Source organism: Sorex fumeus, unplaced genomic scaffold (genome assembly GCF_029834395.1).
Source record: "Sorex fumeus unplaced genomic scaffold, SorFum_2.1 ptg000198l, whole genome shotgun sequence".
In the NCBI taxonomy this organism is placed as follows: Eukaryota; Metazoa; Chordata; class Mammalia; order Eulipotyphla; family Soricidae; genus Sorex; species Sorex fumeus.
Window position 1 is genome coordinate 697,037 of NW_026606255.1, and position 22,656 is coordinate 719,692.

The 22,656-nt window shown below is 61.2% G+C and overlaps 1 protein-coding gene across 1 annotated transcript in view; it reads right to left on the reverse strand.

Annotated features, from left to right (window-relative positions):
* SORL1 (sortilin related receptor 1) overlaps positions 1–22,656 on the reverse strand; it is a 74,737-nt gene that overhangs the window by 13,571 nt on the left and 38,510 nt on the right. Inside the window, exons 16-36 of the mRNA XM_056108188.1 lie at positions 22,415–22,543; positions 22,101–22,186; positions 19,074–19,246; positions 17,838–17,969; positions 17,493–17,584; positions 16,318–16,564; positions 15,577–15,715; positions 10,962–11,135; positions 9,796–9,909; positions 8,679–8,801; positions 7,330–7,449; positions 6,930–7,055; positions 6,612–6,719; positions 6,052–6,183; positions 5,828–5,959; positions 5,511–5,645; positions 4,985–5,137; positions 3,955–4,104; positions 2,511–2,642; positions 994–1,120; positions 736–905 (exon numbers count right to left, since the gene is read on the reverse strand). Of these exons, the coding sequence (XP_055964163.1) occupies positions 736–905; positions 994–1,120; positions 2,511–2,642; positions 3,955–4,104; positions 4,985–5,137; positions 5,511–5,645; positions 5,828–5,959; positions 6,052–6,183; positions 6,612–6,719; positions 6,930–7,055; positions 7,330–7,449; positions 8,679–8,801; positions 9,796–9,909; positions 10,962–11,135; positions 15,577–15,715; positions 16,318–16,564; positions 17,493–17,584; positions 17,838–17,969; positions 19,074–19,246; positions 22,101–22,186; positions 22,415–22,543 (2,894 nt within the window). The remainder of the gene's footprint in view (positions 1–735; positions 906–993; positions 1,121–2,510; positions 2,643–3,954; positions 4,105–4,984; positions 5,138–5,510; positions 5,646–5,827; positions 5,960–6,051; positions 6,184–6,611; positions 6,720–6,929; positions 7,056–7,329; positions 7,450–8,678; positions 8,802–9,795; positions 9,910–10,961; positions 11,136–15,576; positions 15,716–16,317; positions 16,565–17,492; positions 17,585–17,837; positions 17,970–19,073; positions 19,247–22,100; positions 22,187–22,414; positions 22,544–22,656) is intronic.

Here is a 22,656-nt window from a genome sequence, read left to right on the forward strand (position 1 = left end):
CAGGAGGAAACACGTTTCCGTGGCAAGTGGCCCATGTGTGGTGTTTTTTCAGAGACCTGCACCACACCCCAGGGCCGGAGCAGGTGCCAGTCTATCCTGAGCCACCTGGGTGGGGGCTGGAGGCTGGCAGAGACTAGGCCACAGTGCCGCGGGCTTAGCTAAGCTCCTCACGGTGCTATGGCACCTTTCCTTGCTCTCTGGCGCACACGCCACCACCAAATGCAGGTCCTGAAGTGCCTCCCTACACGCTTCCTGCGGCCCCACTCTCTGCTTTCAGTGCACGGCGGTGACCCTAGTCGGGAACTCCAAAACTCTCTGCCCACCCATGTCGCCCCCTCCCTTCCTCTCACGCCCCTCGTGGGCCCTCGACGCACCATCGTGAGCAAGTATCATCGAGCCACAGACTCATAAACAGGTTCACAGCTGGGAGTCAAGAGGCCACGGGAGTCCGGAAACAGATGCGAGGATCAGCCCACAGCCCCCCGCCCCCGACCCGGAACCCGAGGGGAAGACAAAGGTGGGGAGCAGGGAGCTCTCGCCTCGGGGCTCTTGCATGAGTGACCAAGATCCCCCAGGGAAAGGAACGCAGGGAAGGCCCCCGCGGGAGAGCTGGACACGGGCCCTAGCCCCGGAGGATGAAGTATCTGCCTGCCCCAGTGCTCAGGAGATGCACCGCGTCCGTCCGCCCACGGGCCGCAGCCCTGCCAGCGAGGCCCCGTGTCAGCCCAGACTCACATCCTTCGGGCGTCCGCAGCGTCACGAAGTCGTTGGTGTTGTGGGCCTTGCTCAAGCACTGCACCTGCACCTTGGCCTGGTACGTGGTATCAGGCTTCAGCACATGCAGCACCGTGCTGGTCTTGTTGCTGTGGGTCTCCAGGACCTTCCAGATGCTCTCGCCCACCGTCCTGGCAAGCAGGGACGAAGTGCGTTAGGCAGTGGGCACAGGGCTGCATCCGGGGGCGGGCAGGAGCGGGGCGGGGCGGGCACACCCACCTGTAGTAGACGTCATACACACACGTGGATGCTGGCATCTTCTTGGGCCGTGTCCACGTCAGTGTCACATCCCCAGAGAAGTCCGTTGTCCACTGCAGGTTCTGGACCTTGTAGACCGTCAGCTCCTCTAGGGAGAGACGGGGCGATAGCGCCCAGTTTGCACCCAGGAGCCTGGGGCCTATTCCTGCACTGCGTGGGCCCCAGCACAGCCCGGAGTGGCACCTGGGCATTGCCAGAGAAGGGGTAGGATGGGACGAAGTGGCCCCAGGGACTCCTCAGAGCCGTGGGGCTGTGGCCAGCATCAGAGACATCCCGGAAAGAGGGTCAGAACCCAGCCCAGCCATCATCTGCTCCCAAAGGCTGGAGCCTGAGACAGGGTCACAGCTGCTACCATCCTGCCTCCGCAGCCCCTCAGGCCCCCCAGGCTGCGACCTGGCCAGTGGGGGGCCGGAAGGAGGGGTATGCAGGGAGGTCTGGCCCCTGGTGCCATGCAAGGCCAGACGCCAGCCTTGCGAGCAGGGCGAGCGGCCTTGGCAGATCCCTGTGGGGGCCCACGCCCTGTCCAAGGAGTGCAGACCCCCAACAGGACTGACAGGATGGAACACAGCCAGGAGGAAGAGCAAGGGGAGAACATCCCCCTGAGGCCTGGGGTAGGGTCGCGGCCACCCCCACACACAGGCCACGTGAGCTGGAAGCTCAGGCAGAGGCAGCCGCGACCCAGGTCACCCCTACTCACGGCCGGGTCACCTGCACTCAGGGTCTGGGTCACCCCCGCTCAGGGCCCGGGGCAACCCCACTCAGGGGCCCGGTCATCCCCCACTTAGGGTCCAGGTCACCCCCACTCATAGCTGGATCACCCCCACTCACAGCCAGGTAACCCACATCAGGGTCCCAGTCACTTGCACTCAAGGTCCAGGTCACCCCCACTCACGGTCGAGTCACCCCCACTCAGGGTCTGGGGCAACCCCATTCAGGGGCCCGGTCACGCCCACTTAGAGTCCAGGTCTCCCCCACTCATGGCCAGGTCACCCCCACTCAGGGTCGCAGTCACCTGCACTCAGGGTCCAGGTCACTCCCCACTCACAGCCGAGTCACCCCCACTCAAGGTCCGGGGCACCCCCGCTCAGGGGCCCGGTCACGCCCACTTAGGGTCCAGATCTCCCCCACTCATGGCCAGGTCACCCCCATTCAGGGTCCCAGTCACCTGCACTCAGGGTCCAGGTCACCCCTCCACTCACAGCTGGGTCACCCCCACTCAGGGTCCGGGTCACCCCCACTCAGGGTCCGGGGCAACCCCACTCAGGGGCCCGGTCACGCCCACTTAGGGTCCAGGTCTCCCCAACTCATGGCCCCACTCAGAGTTCCTGGTCACCCCCAATCAGGATCCTGGTCACCTCCACTCATGGCCAGGTCACCCCCCTCAGGGTGTCGGTCACCCCCACTCACGGCCGGGTCACCCCCACTCAGACCCCGGTCACCCCCACTCACAGACGGTCCCGAGGACCCCACCCTCTCACCGCTGCACGCCCGCTCGTCACTCTCGTCGGAGCAGTCCAGGAAGCCGTCACAGCGCTCGGACAGCGCCACGCAGGCCTCGCCGTCGGCACACTGGAACTCCCAGCTCCTGCAGGCCAGGCTGCTGCGAGTGGCTGGGATACAAAGAGCCGCATCTTACCAACCCGGGCACCTGGGCTCAGGGTGAGAGTGAGTGTGCGGCCGGAACAAGCGTCCAGGAGCTCCACCCCCCTCCCCTGGCGGGGGTCCTGAGCAGACTCCCGGGCTCCCCTCGGCTCAGCCGCCCACGGACATGGTAGAAGCTCAGGGCTCGGGTTCAGTCCCGGCACTGCCCGTGCTACCCCCAAACAAAGACAGACGGAAGTAAAACCGCTTCCTTTTAGTTTCCTTTCAGGAGACGCTTTCTGAGAGGGTCGCACCCAGTGATGCTCAGGGCTTATTTCTGGCCCTGGTTCGGGGATCACCACTGGCAGAGCTCCGGGGACCCTATGTGAGGCCGGGACAAAACCCAGGCGTGCGCCCCCCACACCCACCCCCGCTGGACTCTCCAGGTGGGGTCTCCCAAGAAAGTGGGGGGGAAGTGGGGTGAGGTCTTGGAAATGAGGTGGCAAGTGATCTGAAAATCCTGAAAACAGACGATCACACAGATGCATCTTGGAGGAGAGAGGATGGTGACCGCTGAGGCCAGGAAAGAAGGTGGTGACCACGGGGAAGGGAGAGGAGATAGTGACCGCCAGATATGGGAGAGGAGGTGGCCGGCGCCCAGTTTCTTTGGAGAAGGCTGCGGCGGGACACGCCCCCTCTTTTCCTTTTCCCGTGATGTTCCCCGACTCATCGGTGGGGCGATCGGCGATCACACCTCTGGTCTTAAAGCCCCTAATATCGCCCCCCTTGTGGATGAGACCGGCTTGAAGCAGGCTAGGGAACATGCTTCGAGGCCCAGTGGACTGGCCAGTCTCGCCCAGGAGGGCAGCCCGGGTTGCTGTGTCATTTTGAACTTGTTTCACTGGGCTAGTACTTGCTTCTAGGGGTCAGATGTCTCTGCTATTTTCAGGAAAAATCCACTGTCTTTTTTTTTGGGGGGGGGGGAGGAATGGGAGAGGGGTGTGGTGTTTGCCACACCCAGCAGTGTTCAGGGCTTATTCTGGTGGGGTTGTGTCCAGGGATGCTAGGTCAACTGCGAGGCAGGCAAGCGCCGTCCATGCTGAACTCTGACCCCAGCCCCTTAACACCCACTCACTGTTCTGTATTTCACCCCCAGAGTGTATCGTTTCTTGTTACAGGTGGGTGCAGGCCTTGACACTCACCCCGTTTCAATCCCTTAGAGCTGGGCCGGCTTACCCCACCCTAACAGGCCTTTCTCGGAAAAGCGGGAGAGCCAGTCCCAGGCACGCGGTGACCCCCTTCAGCCGTGGTGTTTCTGGCCCCTGCCCTCTGGGCACTCACGGCAGTTGGCCTCGTCCTGGCCGTCCGCGCAGTCCCGGTGGCCATCACAGCGCTTCCAGTTGGGGATACACTTCCGGGGTTGCCGGCACTCGAATTCGAACCGGTCGCATCGCCCCGGCCGGGAGGGGGTGGAGGCCGCCGTGGCGTTTGCTGGTGAGGAGGAACCTGGGTCAGTTCCCCCAGCCCGGAAGTGGGACTCTAGCTACAGGCCCACCCGCTGGACACAGCGTCCTGCCTCACTCTGGCAGGACCCCACAGAGCTGTCCACTGAAGCAGAGATAATGGGGGGCAAAGGGGCTGGATCCGACCCGCTGAAGAGCCAGAGTCCCAGCCTGGGCTGTGAGCCTGAAAACAGGCAAGATGGGGGGGCAGGTCCCTCTGGTCAGAACCAGCTTTTGGTTATGGTTTGGGGTGATGCCCAGTGATGCTTAGAGGTTGTTCCTGGCGCTGTGCTCAGGGACCACTCCTGGGCGGGGCTCTGGAGGCATATGGGGGTGTCGGGAACAGTGCAAGGCGGACACCCTCCCCACTGTCCTATCACTTAGGCCCCATATGGGCCTTCACCTGCCACTCCCTGTTCAGCCACCAGATGGCACTGTTTACCCTCCTTTTAGTAAGAGGAGGAAAATTGGGCTTTCCTGGTTAATGCGCACACGTGCAGACACACACACACACACACACACACGCACACCCACATGCACACACACACACATACATGCAAACACGTGTCTCCCCGCCAACTCTGGAATCTTGTTTGGTTTCGTTTCGGGATCACACCCGGGGGTGGGGGGCCTCCTGGCTCTGTTCTCATGGATCACTCCTGGCACAGCTGAGAGGCACCCCCTGGGGTGCCAGGGATCAAAGCCGGGTCAGCTGCCATAAGGCCGGTGCCCTGCCCACTGGCCTGGCCTGCTCCCACCCAGGGAGAAGGAAACCAAGGTGGTCCAGAGCCCACTGGAGGATTGGAGGTGGACAGGGTGGGGCAGCCCCTCATCTCTGAGGAGCCAGCAGCCCTGGGGGCTGCACTCACCCGGCAGGGGGCAGGCTTCCTCATCCGAGCCGTCAGCGCAATCCTGGTAGCCGTCACACACCCAGCTGTCCATCACGCACGAGCCGAGGCTGCAGCGGAAGTAGTTGGGTGGACAGGTGGAGGGCCCGTGGGTGGGCACGGGGAGGTGGGACTCTGCGGCACACACCAGGGAGGAGACCCCCATGTCACAGGGGGCCCTGGAAGTCGCCAGCACGGGGGTGCCGTTTCTCCCCGAGTGCCCAACCTGGCTCTGGGCCACTGTCCCCATGACCTGGCCTCTCTCATGTGGCTTCCAAGGCAGGAAGCAGAGGCGGTCAGGGGTCAGCCAACTGCAGGCACCCAGAGACCGATCCAGGGCTGAAGACAACCCCCCGCAAGAGCAAAGAGCAGGCACGCCCTCCACGCTGCACATCAGGCGCCCCTGGTCTGGTCAGGCACAGGCCTGAATCCCGCACAACCAGCCTCCCAGCAATCGAGGGCTGACAGGCTGCCCCCTGCCCAGTCCCACCGCACCCGACCTGCTCACCCCCACAGTCAGCCTCATCCGACCAGTCTCCGCAGTCATTCTCGAGGTCACACTTCCACCTGCTGGGCACACAGCGGCCATTTGCACACCGGAACTGGGAATAGTGGGAGCAGTTGGGCGCGTCCGTGGGGTTTTCTGCAAAGACCAAGCACCCCGCAGGTCACTTGGAACTGCGCAGGCCCAGGGGCCACAGGACACGGAGCCGCCAGGGGTGAGGTCGCGTGGCTCTGGCCCATCGCAGACCAGCCTGCTCAGCTCCAGGGTCTGTGGCTTAGGGCACCGGGGTGCCCCCCACCGCCCCACCCACGTGGCCCTACCGCAGTTGGCCTCATCTGAGTAGTCCCCGCAGTCGTCCATGCCGTCACACTTCCAGATGAGGCTGACGCACACGCCGTTCTGGCACTGGAAGCTGAGCACGTCGCACACCTTGTGGAACTCGGGGTCCTGGGCTGCAGGGGGGAGGCGCTGCCGTGAGGCCCGGCGGGGGCACTGGCTCCTGAGCCGACCCCCGCACAGCAGAGGCCGTGCCCACCGCACTCACAGCAGCCAGCAAACACCGGGTCCTCGTCCGAGCCGTCCCGGCACTGCACGACGCCGTCGCACACCATGGAGTGGAAGAGGCATTGCTGGCGGTTCTTGCACACGAAGTCCATGAAGCGTGTGCACAGCGGCTCTGCAAGGTGGGGGGGGGGGGAGGGGGGAAAGGCCACGGGTCACCCACCAGCATCAGCAGGGGCGAGGGGAGCCGCTGAGCGGGGCCAGGGCTGGCCAGGCACAGGGCGTGGCCTGGTTGAGGGGTGTGGCTTAGTTGAGGGGCGTGGCCAAGGGGCGGGGCCAGGGCTGGCCTGGCGCAGGGCGGGGCCTGGTTGAGGGGTGTGGCTTAGTTGAGGGGCGTGGCCAAGGGGCGGGGCCCCAGGGGCGGGGCCGAAGGCCGGGCTGGGTGGGCGTGGCCTCGTTGGGCGTGGCCAGGCCGGGGCAAGGTCTAGGGGCACGGCAGGGCCGAGGGGCGGGCCTGGTTGCGGGGGCGTGGTCGAGGGGCGGGGCCTGGCCGGGGTGGGAGGGGCCTAGTGGGCGGGGGCGGGGCCTCGGGGCGGGCCTCACCGCAGTGCTGCTCGTCGGAGCCGTCGGAGCAGTCCCGGAGGCCGTCGCAGTGCTTGCTGGACGGGATGCACGTGCCGTTGGGGCAGCGGAAGCCGTTGCATTTCTTCTCTGCAAGGTGACGCGGCCAGGGCCCGTGATGGGGCGCCAGGGGGGGCGAGCACCCATCGGGGACCAAGCCCCCCCGCACGGCGCACAGAACCCGGAGCTGGCCCGTGGGTGGGAGTCTGGGAACCGCCCCGGGACACACGACGGGACCCCCAGCCTCCGGGCCTTGGCCACGGCCGCCGACACTGACGAGGTCAGAGCGTGTGCACGTACCACAGTTGACGGGGTCCTCGTCAGAGCCGTCCTGGCAGTCCATGTCCCCGTCACACGCCCATCGCTGGGGGATGCAGTGGCCATTGCGGCACTGGAAGTTGGAGGCCTCACAGGTGTGAGAGATGGCTGCGCGCAGAGAAGAGACCCCCATCAGCCCCACAGGGAAGAGACCCAGTCCACATAAATGCCACGTGATGGCTCACAGGTCAGGACCGGGGGCTTTCGGAGCAACAATCAAAGGTTCTGAGCACACAGCCACAAATAACCGATTCTGGCTCAGCCGCGTGGTGAATGCAGGTTGCGTTTCTCTGGGGAAAGGGGGTTCTGAGTGGAAAGACCCCCCCTTTCAGGGGGCAGTGGTTCCGCTGACTCCAGCCCTCCAGAGGGGTGGGGTACTGACCAGTGCACAAGGCTTCGTCCGACCAGTCCCTGCAGTCATTGTCGCCGTCACACACCCAGGACGCGCGGATGCACATCCCCGAGCTGCAGTTGAACTCGTCACTGCGGCACTGGTGCACCTCTGTGGAGACACACGGGCGTGAGGGGGCTCCCGTCCCCACCCCCATCCTGGCCCTGTCATTGTCTCCATTCCTGTCTCCAGTCCCTCATCATGGCTTCGCCAAAGCCCACGGGGGCAGTGGATCCCACCAGGACATAAGGTCCTCCAGGCCCAGCCCAGAGGACAGTCATAGACCCCGGGGCGCCAAGCCCGCCCCCCCACCCATTCTGGAGCAGCTGGGTTCATGGAAACCCACATACTGTGGAGCCTGCATGTTTGTATGCTAAGAAGGGGGAAGCTGAGGTGGCCCAGTCAGTGCTGAGGTAGAGGGGAGCTGAGGTCAGTGGGGATGGGGGAGCTGAGGTGATTCTGTCAGTGCTGAGGTGGGGGAAGCTGAGGTGGTCCTGTCAGTGGGGGGATGAAGGTGGTTGAGGTGGTCCTGTCAGTGCTGAGGTGGTCCTGTCAGTGCTGAGATGGAGGGCTAAAGTGGTCTTGTCAGTGAGGGATGGTGGGGTTGAGGTGGTCCTGTCATTTCTGAGGTGGGGGGAAGCTGAGGTGGTCTTGTCAGTGCTGAGGTTTAGGGAAACTGAGATAGTCCTGTCAGTGCTGAGGTGGGAGAGGGCTGAGGTGGTCCTGTCAGTGGGGGATGGTGGGGTTGAGGTGGCCCTGTCAGTGCTGGGGTGCACTTGTGGTGTGCCCATTCCAAAGCATTTCCTCCACCAGGGTCTGTAGGAAGAAGCACCCAGTGGGAGTCTGGCCGGCTCAGACGGGCACCAGTGGGGTGACCCTGAGCCTCCAGGTCTGGGTCTGTGTCCTGCTATTCTCACTTCCCACCTGACTCTGAACCCAGGTTCCGTGTCTCCCCACGTCTGCACCATCTGTGACCTGAGCAGCCTCTGGCTGAGATGCAGTGATGGGGCATCCCTCCCACCTGACATCGGTGTCCTTAAGAAGGGCCTTGACCTCTGGGGACTTCAAGCGGAAAGTCAAAGAACTGAGGCAGAGAAGGGAGAGAGAGAGAGAGAGAAAGAGAGAGAGAGAGAGAAAGAGAGAGAGAGAGAAAGAGAGAGAGAGAGAGTAGGGAGAGAGAAGAACGGGGAGAGAAGGAGGGGGAGAGAGAGAGAGAGAGAGAGAGAGAGAGAGAGGATGGGGGGAGCACACAAAGGCGCGAGAGGCACGAGTGTGTAGGAGCCGGACAACAGGGACCAGGTCAGACATGGCCCCAACAGGCGACAGCCCCCGGCCCTTACCACAGCGGCTCTCATCACTGTTGTCCCCACAGTCGTCCTCCAGGTCGCACTTGTAGGAGAGCGGGATGCACGTGCCCGAGTCTCGGCAGCGGAACTGGGTGTCCAGGTCGCACACGGTAGTGGCTGCAGAGGCAGGGGGGATGGCAGCTCCTAAGAGTGACCACCCCCAACACAAATGGCCCACTCTGGACAGTGGGGAAAAGCGGGGCTGTGGAGGTGGTACGGAGCATGGTGCTTCCCTCGACCGTGGCCAACCTGGGTTGGATTCCTGGCACTGCCAGGAGTGATCCCTGAGCACTGAACCAGCAGTGGCCCGAAAACCGAATGAAGAAAAGGGGGGGAAGGGGGAAAGACCCCAGAAGACGTCCCAGGGCTGAGCCCCACACTCAGTCATCCCTGGCGCCAGCTGAAACGATTGGGAAAGAGGCCGGAGTGACAGCCCAGTGGGGAGGGCACTGGCCTGGCATGCGGCTGGCCTGGGCGCAATCCCCAGCACCACTTACAGCCCCTGAGCCGGAGCCAGGAGTAAACACCGGGCACCGTCCACCAGGCCCCAAACCCAAGTGAAGAAACGGTCGCAACAGAAGTGACCTTGAGTCCAAACTCAGTCTCTCGTGGCCCTGGGGTCACTCCGTCCCAGAGAAAGGACGAGACAGGAAGTGGCCCAACTGGTCTGGTCTGGGGGACACGCCTTGCCCCAGAGCCCAGCACCCCTAAGGGAAGGTGGAGGAAATACCTCCAGTGGGCACTAGGGGGCAGCATGACCACTGAGACCTGGAGTGAGGTCCCAGCTGAGGCGGCTTAATGGGGGAACTTGGCGCAGGCCGCAGACAAGCGGCCACTGTCCCCCACCAGAGGCACGGGGGATCCGCCATCACTCTGTCCTATCCTCCTGGCACAGACCAGGGGCCTTAGGTAGTGGTTTGGGGATGGGGGATTCCGCTTGGGGGTCACCCCCAGGGGTGCTTGGGTGACCCTGCAAGCCAAGGGGAACCCCAAAACCCCCTCCCCACCCTCTCTGACACAGGCTCGTTCCCAGGATCTGCATCTGCCCCCTCTCCAGGCACAGTATGTGTGTCCAGCCATGCAAGGGCCCCGGGGCGCAGCTAGCACTCACGGCAGTTCCTCTCGTCACTCATGTCCCCGCAGTCATTGTCGGAGTCGCACTGCCAGATGGCGTTGATGCACTTCCCATTGCCACAGCGGTACTGGTTCCGCAGACACGCATCGTCTGGGCGCAGAAATGGGCACTCAGCAGCGCTGCCAGGACTGGCAGCCCGCCCCGAGACAGCCAGAGGGCAGGGGAAGGGCTGGCCACGGGAACAAGGCCGGTTGAGATCCCCACGGCAACCTTAGGCACCATCTACACAACCATGGGTGTAGACAGACACACGGCATGGTCTTCTAGCCAAAACTCTCCTTCCATAGCCTGAGGCTTCTGCCCCAGGGAAGCACGCGTTCCTGGGGACAGGGTCAGGACACGAGAGGCCACAGTGGTGCAGAACCTGGGAGAGCGAGCGCCCAGATCTGAGGACAGACGCGTCTATTTCTTCTCTCCTTATTTTATTTTATTTTTTCTTTGTGGATCACACCTGGTGATACTTGGGGGTTCCTCCTGGCCCTGCACTCAGGAATTACTCCTGCCGGTACTCAGGGGACCCTATGGGATGCCAGGGATCGAACTCAGGTCAGCCGGGTGCAAGGCAAACGCCCTGCCCGCTGGACTCTCACTCCGGCCCCTCTTCTCTTTTTGACGGGAGGCACTGGGGTTACCAGGTCCGTACTGGGCTCTGCTTAGGGAGGCATGCAGTGGGGACACCGAGCCCAGGTCTCACGAGCTGGGACCTGAAGCCCCGCCTAGGACTCCAGGGGGGTGGAGGCAGCCCCCCGGGGTCTTCCTTGCAGAAAGGCCCCTTCCTAGAGGCTCCGAGAGAGAGAACAGGAGCTGGGGGCTGGGCTGGGGTCAGGGCACCCTGGACAGGAAAAGGTGCGGAGGAGCAGAGAAGAAACTGGGCAGCTCAGATCCAGGGTAAGTGCAAAGCCCACCACAGTCCCTGGCCAGCGCGGGGACATGGGGAGAGAAGGGAAGGGTCTGTCCAGAGAAACCCAGAGGGGGGCCTGGCCTCCCCCTAGGTCAGGCTGGTGTGACCACGGAACTTGGGGAGGGGAGCAGAGAGGGCACAGGCCCAGGTCTGGGTTGCCCGAGGGAGGACGATGTCCACAAAGGAGTGGGCAGGTGGCCTGCCGAGCTGCAGGGCGGGGACAGCCGGGGAGGGGACTCACCTTCCTTGACGCAGGTGTTGTTGCTCAGCTGGTAGCCCCGTGGGCAGTCACACAGCAGCTCCCCCGACGGGAGGACGCGGCCAGACACCCCATCCGGGCACCTGCAGCTCCAGCTCTGGTTGGCCTTGGGCAGGCACAGCAGGCTACAGGGCCTGGACACACAGGCATTGCTCCCTGCAGGGGAGAGACGGCGCCCCCTGCTGGTCAGTGACAGTAGAGACAGCACCCCGTGCTGGCCAGTGACGATAGAGAGACAGCACCCCCTTCTGGTGAGTGACGGTAGGGACACCGCCCCCTACTGGTGAGTGAAGGTAGAGACATCGTCCCTGCTGGTGGGCGAGGACAGAGAGGCTTCACCGCCACCCCCCCCCTCCCCGCTGGTGTGCAAAGGAAGAGAAACACCGCCCCCTGCTGGTGGGTAAATGCTGGCCACTCTCCAGCCTGTCCTTTTGATCTGGCTCTCCAAAGATAGTTCGACATCCCTGAGCCAACTCTTGGGAAAGAATCTCTGTGGATGGCAGTGATGGGGGGATCTCTTGGCCCCATGTCTTTCTGGGATGGACACGGGAGAGGGGACATGAACCTGCCTGCCACAGCCAGAAGTCTAGCATCGCCCTTGGGCATGGAAGACTCAGGGCTGTGCAGTGGGTGTTTTCTCTATGCTGGGGCTATGCCAGGCAGCCCTGAGTATCCTGGTCACACCCCCTCCACCCTCATCCTGACTACGGGATGGGGGGGAGGGGGAAACACTCTTAATGAGTGAGGTGACAGAGTGGCCACCAGCTCTGGGTGTGCTGGCACCTTGCCATGTACAGTTGCCACGGGCAGAAAAAGAACTCCAGAGGCCTGAGAGAGTCCAGCGGAGGGCGCGTGCCTTACACACAGCCAACAGCAGAGGGCGCTCGCCTTACACGCAGCCTACACGGGTTCATTCCCCAGTGATGCCTGCGGTTCCCTGAGCCCCACCAGGAGTGCAGAGCTAGGAGTAAGCCCTGAGTACCACTGCCTGTGGCCCCCAAAACATTAAGATGAAAAGTGCCTTTCTTAGCTTTAAATAATAAATTAACCCCCTATGGTACAAAGGAGCAGAGCAAAGCGAGTGATGGGGAGGTCCGGGTAGGCAGGGAAGAGCCTGATTACCCCCTAAAAGCCGAATCACCACACGGAAAACAACAATAACAAAAACAAAACAAAACCCCAGGGATGGGCAGCAGAAATGGCACTTCAGCCCGCTGTGTGCAGTGAGCAGAGGCTGCTTCATCATGTCCGGAACGAGGCTCTGGGGGACCTGGAACCATCACTGAGGAGAGACATCCCCGAAGGCCCAAATATGTGCTTGGAACTCAAAGTGCAGCTTAGCACCCAGCGTGCCCAGAAACGGGACCATGACAGACCGTTTCCAAAGCACCCAGCTCGGGGCAGCTCTTGAAATAAAATACCGTCAGTGATATTGCCGCCACTTCCAGGAATATACCCCCCAGGGGTCCAGCAACACAGCAGAAATGCCATCTGCACACCTATGTTCACTGCAGCATGGGACACAGATGTTCTATGGCACAACTTCACAACGGAATACTACACAGCCATTAGGGGAAAATGAAGTCATGAAGTTTGCTGATACGTGGATGGTCATGGAGAGTATCACGCGGAGTGGAGAGAGACAGGCATAGAATGATAACACTCATTTGTGGAATATAAAAAAACATAGTTTCAGTTGCCCCCCGCGAGCGGCTCTCCAGCACAGCCACGGCCCCAGAAGCACAAGGACTTAATGCAGAACCCGGCTGCTTGGAGCAGAAAAGTGAACGGACTATGCGTTAATCCAGGCCATCAGGTCTGTCCGGAGGGGAAAGGGTGTTGCCCCAGTCGCCTTCTCCTCTCTGGAAAGAAAGATGGCGGCCGCATGGGAGCCTTGTGGACAGCAGGTATGAGCCGGGGGACTGGGGGCGACTAAAACCTCATGGGAAGGGGGGCGTTTCGGTCCGCCCTTCACGCCCTACCGAGGCCACCAGTTGCCCCCCACTAGCGGCTCTCCAGCATGGCCACGTCTCCAGTGCACAGAAACCAATTTCTTAACTATCTGACTTTCAGTAGAAATACTTCCAGGGTCAATAAGTAAAATAGCAGAAATCCAAAACCAACATTTAATTCTTGAACCCAGCTGTAGAAAGCAAATCACTTCACAATGCTTTTTCAGCATGTCTGATTGGGGGGGGGGGGGGGTAAACTCTAAATAATAGTGGTGAATCTTTTATTGAAACAATGAATCTAATCAAAACAGATAGAGTGTTAACTAGAATTCATCTGCCTCACAGGGACGGGGAGGGGTGGGGGGTGGGGTTTTATTGGGGTTCTTCATGGTAAAAAATAAGTTTTGGTAAAGGGAAATGTGTTTGATATTTGCATGACTGAGACCTAAACCTGAAAGCTTTGTAACCTTTCCCACAGTGATTCAATAAAGAAATAAAAAAAATAATAAGGTAAAGGCCCTCCCGTTGATCGTCGATTTGCTCGAGCGGGCCCAGTAACGTCTCCATTGGAGACTTTGTTGTTACTGTGTCTGGCATATCCAATACTCTCGGTAGCTTGCCGGGCTCTCCGAGAGGGGCGGAGGAATCGAACTCGGGTCGGCCATGTTGGCTGCGTGCAAGGCAGACGCCCTACCCGCTGTGCTATCGCTCCAGCCCGTAAAAAAAGTAAATAAATTTTTAAAACTTTAAATAACATCAGTGAGATAACAGGACTGCACTGCCAGCCTCACCAGTGGAGCAAACGCTGCCGCCTACCCAGGCGCCCCACGGATCAGAACCCCAAACGAAGTGTTGCACAGCAGATGAGGGGTGTCTCAGGACCCGGACCCCTGAGACACAGTCCCAGGGCAGAGCAGGGGTATCCAGACTGCCTCGAAGTCACAACGTGGAAGGAGGGGGTGTCAGGTCCCGAGAACCTGGAAGGGCTCCCAGGAGCCCCCAGCAAGTCCAGGCCCAGGACAGGACCACAGCCCGTGTCCCGGGAACTGGCCTGCATGCAGCGATCACCACTCCGGAGAAGCACAGAGCCAGAAGCCGTCTCCAAGGGCGGCCCCTCGGGGAGGGACAGACCCAGGATCACGCAGGACAGACCCTGCTCCCCTCTTTGGAAAACTCCTCCAGAACTAGGGAAGGCGCCAAACAGCCGTTATCTCGCTTCAGTATCTATCCCCTTGACAAGTAGCAAAATCAATCCATGCCATATGATGCATGTATGAAGGTGTCTGCTATTATTACAAATGCGCAAACACGTGCTTACAGCGGGTGTTGAAAGGGAACCCCAAGAGCTCCGAAATAGCTTAATCCTTCTCGGGATCAGCTGAGTCAAGCATCAGCCATGCCAAGCAACCCTCTATCAAGGAAAAATGTTCTTGGGGCTGAGCTAGATCCCCGGCATCCCATATTGTTTCCCTGAGCACCGCCAGAAGAGAATCCTCAGGACAGAGCCAGGAGCAACCCCTAAGCACTGCCGGGTGCTGTGACCCAAAAATAAAACCAAAAAAAAATAAAGGAAAAAATAAATTCTTTATGAAGAATCCGTTCCCATGCCACTATGGGAAAACCAGCCAGGTACAAGAGTAAGGAACGCACCTGTACACAACCAAGAGTTTCAGACTAACAGCTGGGCCTGGGAACAAGGCCGTGTCTGGACAGGAACCGTTCAGATGCCCCGTTCCACTGGGTCTGGGGTCCTACTGACGTTCTGGTCGGCTCCCTAGCTGCCTGAGTCTAACCCAGGCTGCAGGGCATCCGAGCACCGGGTTCCACGGCCAGCCCCAATTCCCAACCCTGAGCTCTCCGGCTCCATGCTGGAACTTGGTGATTGTCAACAGCAGCGTCTGCAGGCCCAGGGTGCTATTTAACCCAGCAGGGATGAGAACATCTGTCTGCAGGGGGGAGGTCAGTAAGTCAGTGGGCCGACTCTGTCCTGCAGGCCTCTCCGGGCTGAGATCGAACCAGGGCCTGGAGCCCAGAGCCTTCCACCTCCTGACCCCTCTGCCAACAATCCTTGAAGCAGCTCCCATCTACACCCGCCAGTGATTCTCCCCAGATGCGCTGTGAGTACCTCCTGGCACACGCGAGCAGCCGTGAGAGCATCTGCCTGGCACTGCAGCCCCCACACGACACCCCAGGACATGGGCAAGCCATGGAGATCACAGAGGGAGGGAAAACAAGGCCCAGCCGCCGAGAGCGGAGGGGGACGTCTCCCTGTGTGGCTCCCACATTCAGCTCAGTGACTGGATCCTTCACGGCACCGGGAGAGGAGGATGCTATACAGGTCACGAGTCCCGGAGACAAGCAGAGACAGACCCGGGGCTGGCAGCAGGTGCAGTCCACTCCCGAAAGCTGGCCCACACCAGACCACCCATGAGGAAGGGGCGGAGGGCAGGAGCGGGGTGGAATCAGCCACCGGCGTGCGGCACTCGGCAGCAGGCACGCTCACGTCGCCTGCCAGCTGCTTGTGTGTCATTAGAAAGGAAATTAAGATGTCATTAGGAAGAAATTAAATAATGTGCGTGTTGTCGTGGCAATGAGGGCGCAGACTGCCAGCTCCCGCGAGGAGCAGAGGCCGCCCCCAGGCTTACCGCGGGTCTTGCCCTTGTAGAAGATCTTCATGTCCATGAGCCCCGTGAGCTGCCCAGCCAGCACTGCCGTCTCTGACCCGCTGTACTTGGAGGCACGGAAGATGCTGAGCTGGGACCAGTCGTCCCAGTAGATTTCGTTCTGGAAAACAAAGCCCTGGCGTCAAGCTGACAGCCGCCACACACACAGGCCAGAGCAAGTGTCGGTGCCCCAGGAGCGGCCCAGTCAGTGTCCCTCTTGGATGCGGTGGTCGGGACTTTTGTCCCAAACCTTCCCCAATGGCCACACTTGAGGAATCACCCATAAGAAACCACGCAGTGGGACCTCAAGGCCAACCATGTGGCATGCATTCAAGGCCGACCAAGTAAGGCAGGTTCAAGGTCAACCATGTGATGGAGTTCAAGGTTAATCCCACACATATTCAAGGTTGACCCTGCTCCCTTGGGAACACAGGACGGGGCCGGGGGGGCTCACCTTACCTCCCAGGAAAAGCACGAGGAATCCCACAAGAGACCATGACAAGAGGCAGGAAGGTCCTGATGCTCAGGGACGCATAGGACTTCTCATGGGAAGTCCCCTGGACCCGAACACCCTGGGGTGCACCCCGGACCCTTTGCTAGGCACCCCACATGGGCCGAAAAGATTGTCTTGAATTCAGAGACCAGCCGATTTTTTAGAAATTGGACATGCGTCTCCAGAGACGCAGGTGCAGAAGTGGCCCAGCAAGGGTCCAGGGCACCCACCTTGAAGACGGCAATGGCGTAAGGGTGCGGGAGATTGTCCAGGATGACGGAGCGCTGCTGGCCGCTGAAAGCCACCCGCTCGATGCAGTCCAGGTAGGCGTCAGTCCAGTAGACCCACTGGTCGTCCACTGTGATGCCGTTGGGCCACTTGACATCCTCAGACACCAGCCGGAACACGCCGGAGCCGTCCATGTGGCTGCGGTAGATGCCCGGCCTCACATCGCCCCAGTCGGTCCAGAACATGATTCTGCTCAGAGGGCCAGAACACGCGTCTGTCAGCCCGCCACCCTGCACTGGGACACCCCCAGGAATGACCACAGCCAGCTACAGGCAGGGGGAGGGCCTGGGACTGCATCTGTGGCTGTGAACCCCACGAGTCTGTGACCCGGCCGGGCAGAGCACCAGAATACACACTGCTTATGAGCCCAGGACACTCATCCCAAGGCACATGCACGCGCACGCACACACACACACACACACACGTGCATGTGCATACATACACCCGCACATGCATGCACACATGTGCACACACATGCATGCATACACATGCATGCATACACATGCACTCACACACATGCACGCATGCACATCTGCGCACATGTGCACACACATGCATGCATACACATGCATGCATACACATGCACTCACACACATGCACGCATGCACATCTGCGCACAAAGGCACACGTACATGCATGCACTCACATGCATTTACACACACATGCACACGTGCACACACAGGCATACACACACGTGCACATGCACACATGCACACATGCACACAAACAGCAACCCACAGGGCCAGGGCGCCACAGGGAACATATAGAACAGTAGGAGGAAGCCAAACAGCCACGTGTGCTCCCGGGAAATGATCTTCAACACACGCGACATTGTTCAAAAGCAACAGGAGCAGGGCTGTGGGGGCCCAGGCGGCCCTCTTGGAGCCCCGATTTCCAGTCACAGCACCACCTAGTCTCCCCAAGTGCAGAGCCAGCCAGACCCAGCACAATCCTAGGCTTCAGTAAGGACTTCAGGGTGCAGACGATGGGGGCGGGTGGGGCTGGAGGGGCCACCAGGAGTGTGGGGAGGAGTGACCTCAGTTGGGCACTGTGTCTAGGAAAGCACAGACTCTCAGCCCATTTCCGGTCCAGCCGAGGGGTCCGCTGTGACACTCACCCCTCGCCCGGCAGCAGCACAAGCGCCCGGGGCCGGTCGAGCACGGAGGCATTGAGCAGCGTGAGCCGGAAGTCACCATCCGGATTGGCCACCTGAGATGGAGGGGCAGGGGGTGCCCATGATGGTGAGCCCATGAAAGGCTCCCCTCACCCGCACAGCTCACAGACCTGGCAGGGCTGACCTCCCCCAGTGGCCCCTGGGCAATGGCGCTGAGACCCACCCCCTCACCTCCTTCCTTCTCCAGCCTCTCCCCCCTCGGGAACTCCCCAGAAAACTCGGACGTGCCGGGTCCACGCCCACTACCCTGCTGCCCCCAGACCCAGGACAGGGCGAGAGACCACGCACCTCGATCTTCTTAAAGCCCGCGTCCACCCAGTACAGCAGCTGGCTGAGAGGGTCCAAGGCCAGTGCCTCAACGGTCTCCAGGCCGGAGCTGATGATAACTTCCTGTCCTGAGCTCCCATTCAAGCACAGGCGCTGGGAGGAGGTAGAGGGGAGGGAGCAGTGGGTGTCCCTGGACTCATTTCTGAGGTGCCCAAGCAGCTCAGTCCTGTCTGCAACTCAACAAGACCCCCAGGGACACCAGTTACAGCATCACACCCCGACAGGACACCCCAGCCCAGGCTTCCGGTGTGAATGAAACTAGCTGTTCTTAGCCCCGGGTTCTGCCCATTCCAGTCTCTCCTCTTCAGAGACAGATGCTCCAAGCACTTGGCTACTGGTGCCTGTGGGGACAGTGGCCTTGACGTCACCCCCTCCCTCACACACCCAGACGGTAGAGTCTCTGTCGAGTTCATGTGGTGCTTGGAGGACGGAGATAGTGCAGCAAGGAAGGCACTTCGGCTCACATGGTGCAGACCCCAGTTCCATCCCTCTGGAGACACCGGATGGTCTCCTGTGCACCGATGGGTATGACCCGCCCCCCCCCCCCCAAAGAAGAACCACTTGTCGCCTCTGCTTCCCTAAATGAATGCGATGGACCATGGGGAAAGTACCAACAGCTGCCCAGTATTCATTTCCGGGGGCCACACCTGCAGTGCTCAGAGACTCTGCCCAGCTCCGTGCTCGGGGGCTGTGCCTGGCGGTGCTGGGGGTGGAACCAGGACCCACACTCCCGCCACCTGCACAGTATGTTCCCAGCCCTCGCTGCCCCCTCACAGTTCCGCTCTCAAACACACGGGTTGGGGGTTCCGTGTATGCAGCTTGCGGGCCGCGCGGGAATCGACTCACTTCGTGGCTTTTGACTGGGCTACCGGGATGAGACCCACAAAGTGGATCACCATAGGAGCCTGGAGAAGGCAAGCCTCGCTGGATCCCCCTCAGGGGTAGGGATGCAAAGTGACCACGGACACGGCAGGAAGCAGGAACTGCTCCGGGTACCTGCGTCTCCCATCTTTCCGGCGGGCGAGGAGACCCCCTCTACAGCCCCCTTGGCCCTCTGGGCGGCAGCAAGACCAGCAGGAGCAGAGAAGCTCACCCAATGACTCCATGACCCACCCTCCACCCGACGCAGGCCTGGACGCCTGAGAAGGTGGGATGACGTTGGGGGGCAGGGGGGTGTCCCAGCCCCCAGAGCCCCACCTGGATGAGGTCCAGGGCCAAGTCAGACCAGTACAGGCAGTTGCGCTCGTAGTCGAAGTCCAGGGCCACGGCGGCCCGCAGCCCAGTCAGCGGCAGCTGCTCTGTGGCGCCCGAGGCCAGGTCGTAGCGGTGGATGGACTTGCGCGTGGCGTACAGGATGAACTCGTTCTCCTCTGCAAGACGCACAAGGCTGTACTGGCGGCGGGGACCCCGATTCCCAGAGACTTCCCCACAGCACCCCAGGCGGCCTTGGCTGATCGGCCACTCTCTTCTCTCTCGTCCCCCCCTCCCCACCCCCTGGAGTGATGCCTGAAGTCCTGTCCTTGTCCGTGCAGCCAACAGTCCTGGAGCATCTGAGCAGACTGCCACTAGCCAGCCCACGAAACCACTGTCCCTGCAGGCTGGTCCCCAAGGGTCCGAATCCCTTTCCCCACCCACTGCCCGGCACTTGCAGCAAGTGAGGACACAGTGACCGCTGCCCCATAGCTGCGTTCTTTGGGGTTTGAGTTTTGTTGGGGGCCACACCCGGATGAGGTTGCCGAGGTTTACTTCTTTTGGGGGGTTGAGATTGGCGCTGCTCATGGCTGACTCCTGGCTCTGTGCTCAGGGGCCACTCCAAGAGGGGCCCCGGGGACCCTATGGGACGCCAGGAGCCAAACCCGAGTTAGCTGCACGCATGGCCAAGTGTCCGACCGCTGTGCTCTCACTCTCTCTGGCCCCCAAAGGGCTCACTCCTGGCTCTGTGCTCAGGGACCCCTCCTGATGGGGCTCGAGGGATGATGCAGGGTTCCAGGAATCAAACCCAGCTCGGCCCCAAACCAGGCAACCACCTTACCCACTCCAGCCCCACACACACGTTCTCGACTGCGTACAAAATGTTCCAGTGGAACCACCAAGCCACAGATCCATGCCAGCATCCTAAGGGCTGGCACGGACTCACGCCACGGGCCATGGAGAACCACGAGGAACCTAATCACACAAATGGGGCAGGCAGGGATGCACCCGGGGTCACGGGGGGCAGTGGTGGCAGCAAGGTTCCAGACTCAGGCTGCCCGAACCACTGCACGCGTTTTCCCGTTATCCTGAACTGCCTGTGCTGACTGAGACATGGAGGCTGTGGACTTTCAGGGTCCCGGGCTGAGGAGACCCCTTGGACCCCAGAGCGCTGACTCTGCTGAAGGCAAGAGGGAGCCCCTGCTGGCAGCTGAATCCCCCAGAGAAGGGGCCCCCGAGGCCACACACCTGCAGAACGGACCTTTCCAATGCCTCGTGAATGACCTGCACCAGCCTCCTGATTTCTAGGGAGCACCCCAGATAACTGCACTTTGGGAGGGAGGTCTGGGGGTGACATCACATGGTACTAGCGGTACTCCCGGCTCTGGGCCCTAGGGATATTCCTGTGGCGTTTGGGGGACTTTTCTGGGGCCAGCTGCATGCAAAGGGAGCACCTTAACCCCTTTTTCTGTGACCAGTTGCATAAGTTAGGGGAGGTGTTTTATCTTTGTCTTTTCTTTTTTTGATTTTGTTGTTGTTATTCTTGTTGTTGTTGTTGGGCTACATTGAAGATGCTCAGGGCTGATTCCCGGCTCTACCGTGCCCAGGGATCACTCCTGGTGGTACCCAGAGGACATGTGCAGTGCCAGGGAACTGAACTGGAGTCAACCACATCCCAGTCCCTTAACCTCTGCACTATCTTTCTGGCCTCAACTGTATTTGGGGGTGGCGGGGGTGGGGGGGACTCAAAGGGCTGGTGCTGAGGAGGCCCCACCCAGTGTTGCTCAGGGCTGACTCCTGGCTCTGAGCTCAGGGATCCCTCTTGGTGAGGCCGGCGGGGGGGACCCTATGGGGTGCGGGGGATGAAACCCAGGTAGCACGTAAGGTCCACACTTACCCACCGTACTAGCTCTCTGGCCCCACCTATAACTTTAAATCGCAGTCAGCTTGACATCCATTTCTTTGGTTTCACCTCAGGTCAAAATTACCCAAGAAAGCACCACATAACAGTGAAGCTTGCCTCCCTCTGAGTTTTTCCAGAAGCTTCCCATGGCAATCCCCAGCAATGGGGGGGTGAGGGGGGCAGTGGGAGTGACCAGGGCGTGTCTCTGCAGAGACACAGGCAGAACAAGCCCTTCTCCCCAGCATCTCAGCCTCCTTCCGCTGCTCCGGTCACTTCCAGCCAACAAAGGGCTTCACCCAGCAGCCCGGGGCCAGAGCGGCGCCCACCTTAAGTTGAGGGTCAGGTGGCACGTGGTGGCTCTCGGTGCCATCCTTGGCACAGGCACACAGTTCTCAGCCCAGCCCTATGGGGCACCACGCAGGAGTCGGGATATCCCGGGGATCACAGAGGAAGGACAGTGACTTTACTCCTCCAAAGGCCCGTGTGGGACCCTGAGCACCGCCAGGAGTGAGTCCTGAGTGCAGAGCCAGGAGTGACCCCTCACACTGCTTGGGTGTGCCCCTCCCCACCGCCAATAAAACACACAAAAACAAATAAACAAAAAGTACTGTGCAAAGAGTGCGGGAGAAAAGCAGGTGAGCAAGTGTGAGTGTGGGACCAGGTCATTGGATCTCCCAGGGTACCCCCCGCCCATGAGCCTGAGTGACCCCTGAGAACCACTTGAGAGGACCCACTCCCCCCAAACAGTGCTCTACAGAGGCCAGGAACAGAGCTCCTAGGCCCAGAGAGATGCTCGTGTGTACAGGCCCCCACATCACCTGGGCACAGTCCAGCCCTGGTGCCACCCCGCCCTGCCAAACCCCAGCAGTGCCCCCCATCTCTAGGCCATACACAGTCAGGCTGGCTATGACCGGTGGCGGGGGAGGGGGATCCAGCCCCCAGGACTGTCCTGAGTTGGGCCCACCCAGCACGCGCCCCCTAGCGGCCACGGGCGGCCCCTCCTGGAGCTGGGCAGGGAGCAGAGTGGTGCCTCACTGTCCACCTGCCTCTCCCCCGGGGGCCAGGGCCAACTCCTGGGCGCCGTGGGGGAGGCCCTCGCGGTGACCTGGGTGGGAGGCGTCTGCTCCTACCTGCCAGGGGGCACGGGACCACCTCGCCCTCCAGGCGTGCTTCCACATCTCCTCCACTGCAGGTGTCCCCAGAGATCTTCCGGTACCTGCCGCCCCACCGAGGGCCAGAGGGCAGAAGCAGGGTCACCGGGGGGCACGTCCCGGGTAAGCGTGTCCCAGCCTACCCGAGCCGAGGCCTCACCCGTGTCAGCTTCACACCAGGAGCAGCGAGACTCGGGCAAGTGGGCTCAGAGTCCACCGGCGCCCCGACACCCACCCGGGAAAGGCCCCGGCTGACCCCTCCGGCCTCGACACGGGGACCCCATGAGATGTACCCTCTGGTCCTCTTGTAGGTGGAGCCCACGGGGCAAGGCACGGGTGGGGACGAGGCCTTCGCGGAGAACTCAGGGTCTGGAACACAGACCTCCAGGGACAAGTCTCCGCTCATCTTAAAGCCGAAGTCACTGCAGAGAACAAAGGGGTGTGAGTGGGGCACGAGATGAGGGGGATCCTCACTTCCCATACCCCAGCCCCTCCCCCAGGCCCCGTATGTGCAGAATGCCCATGATCATTCCGG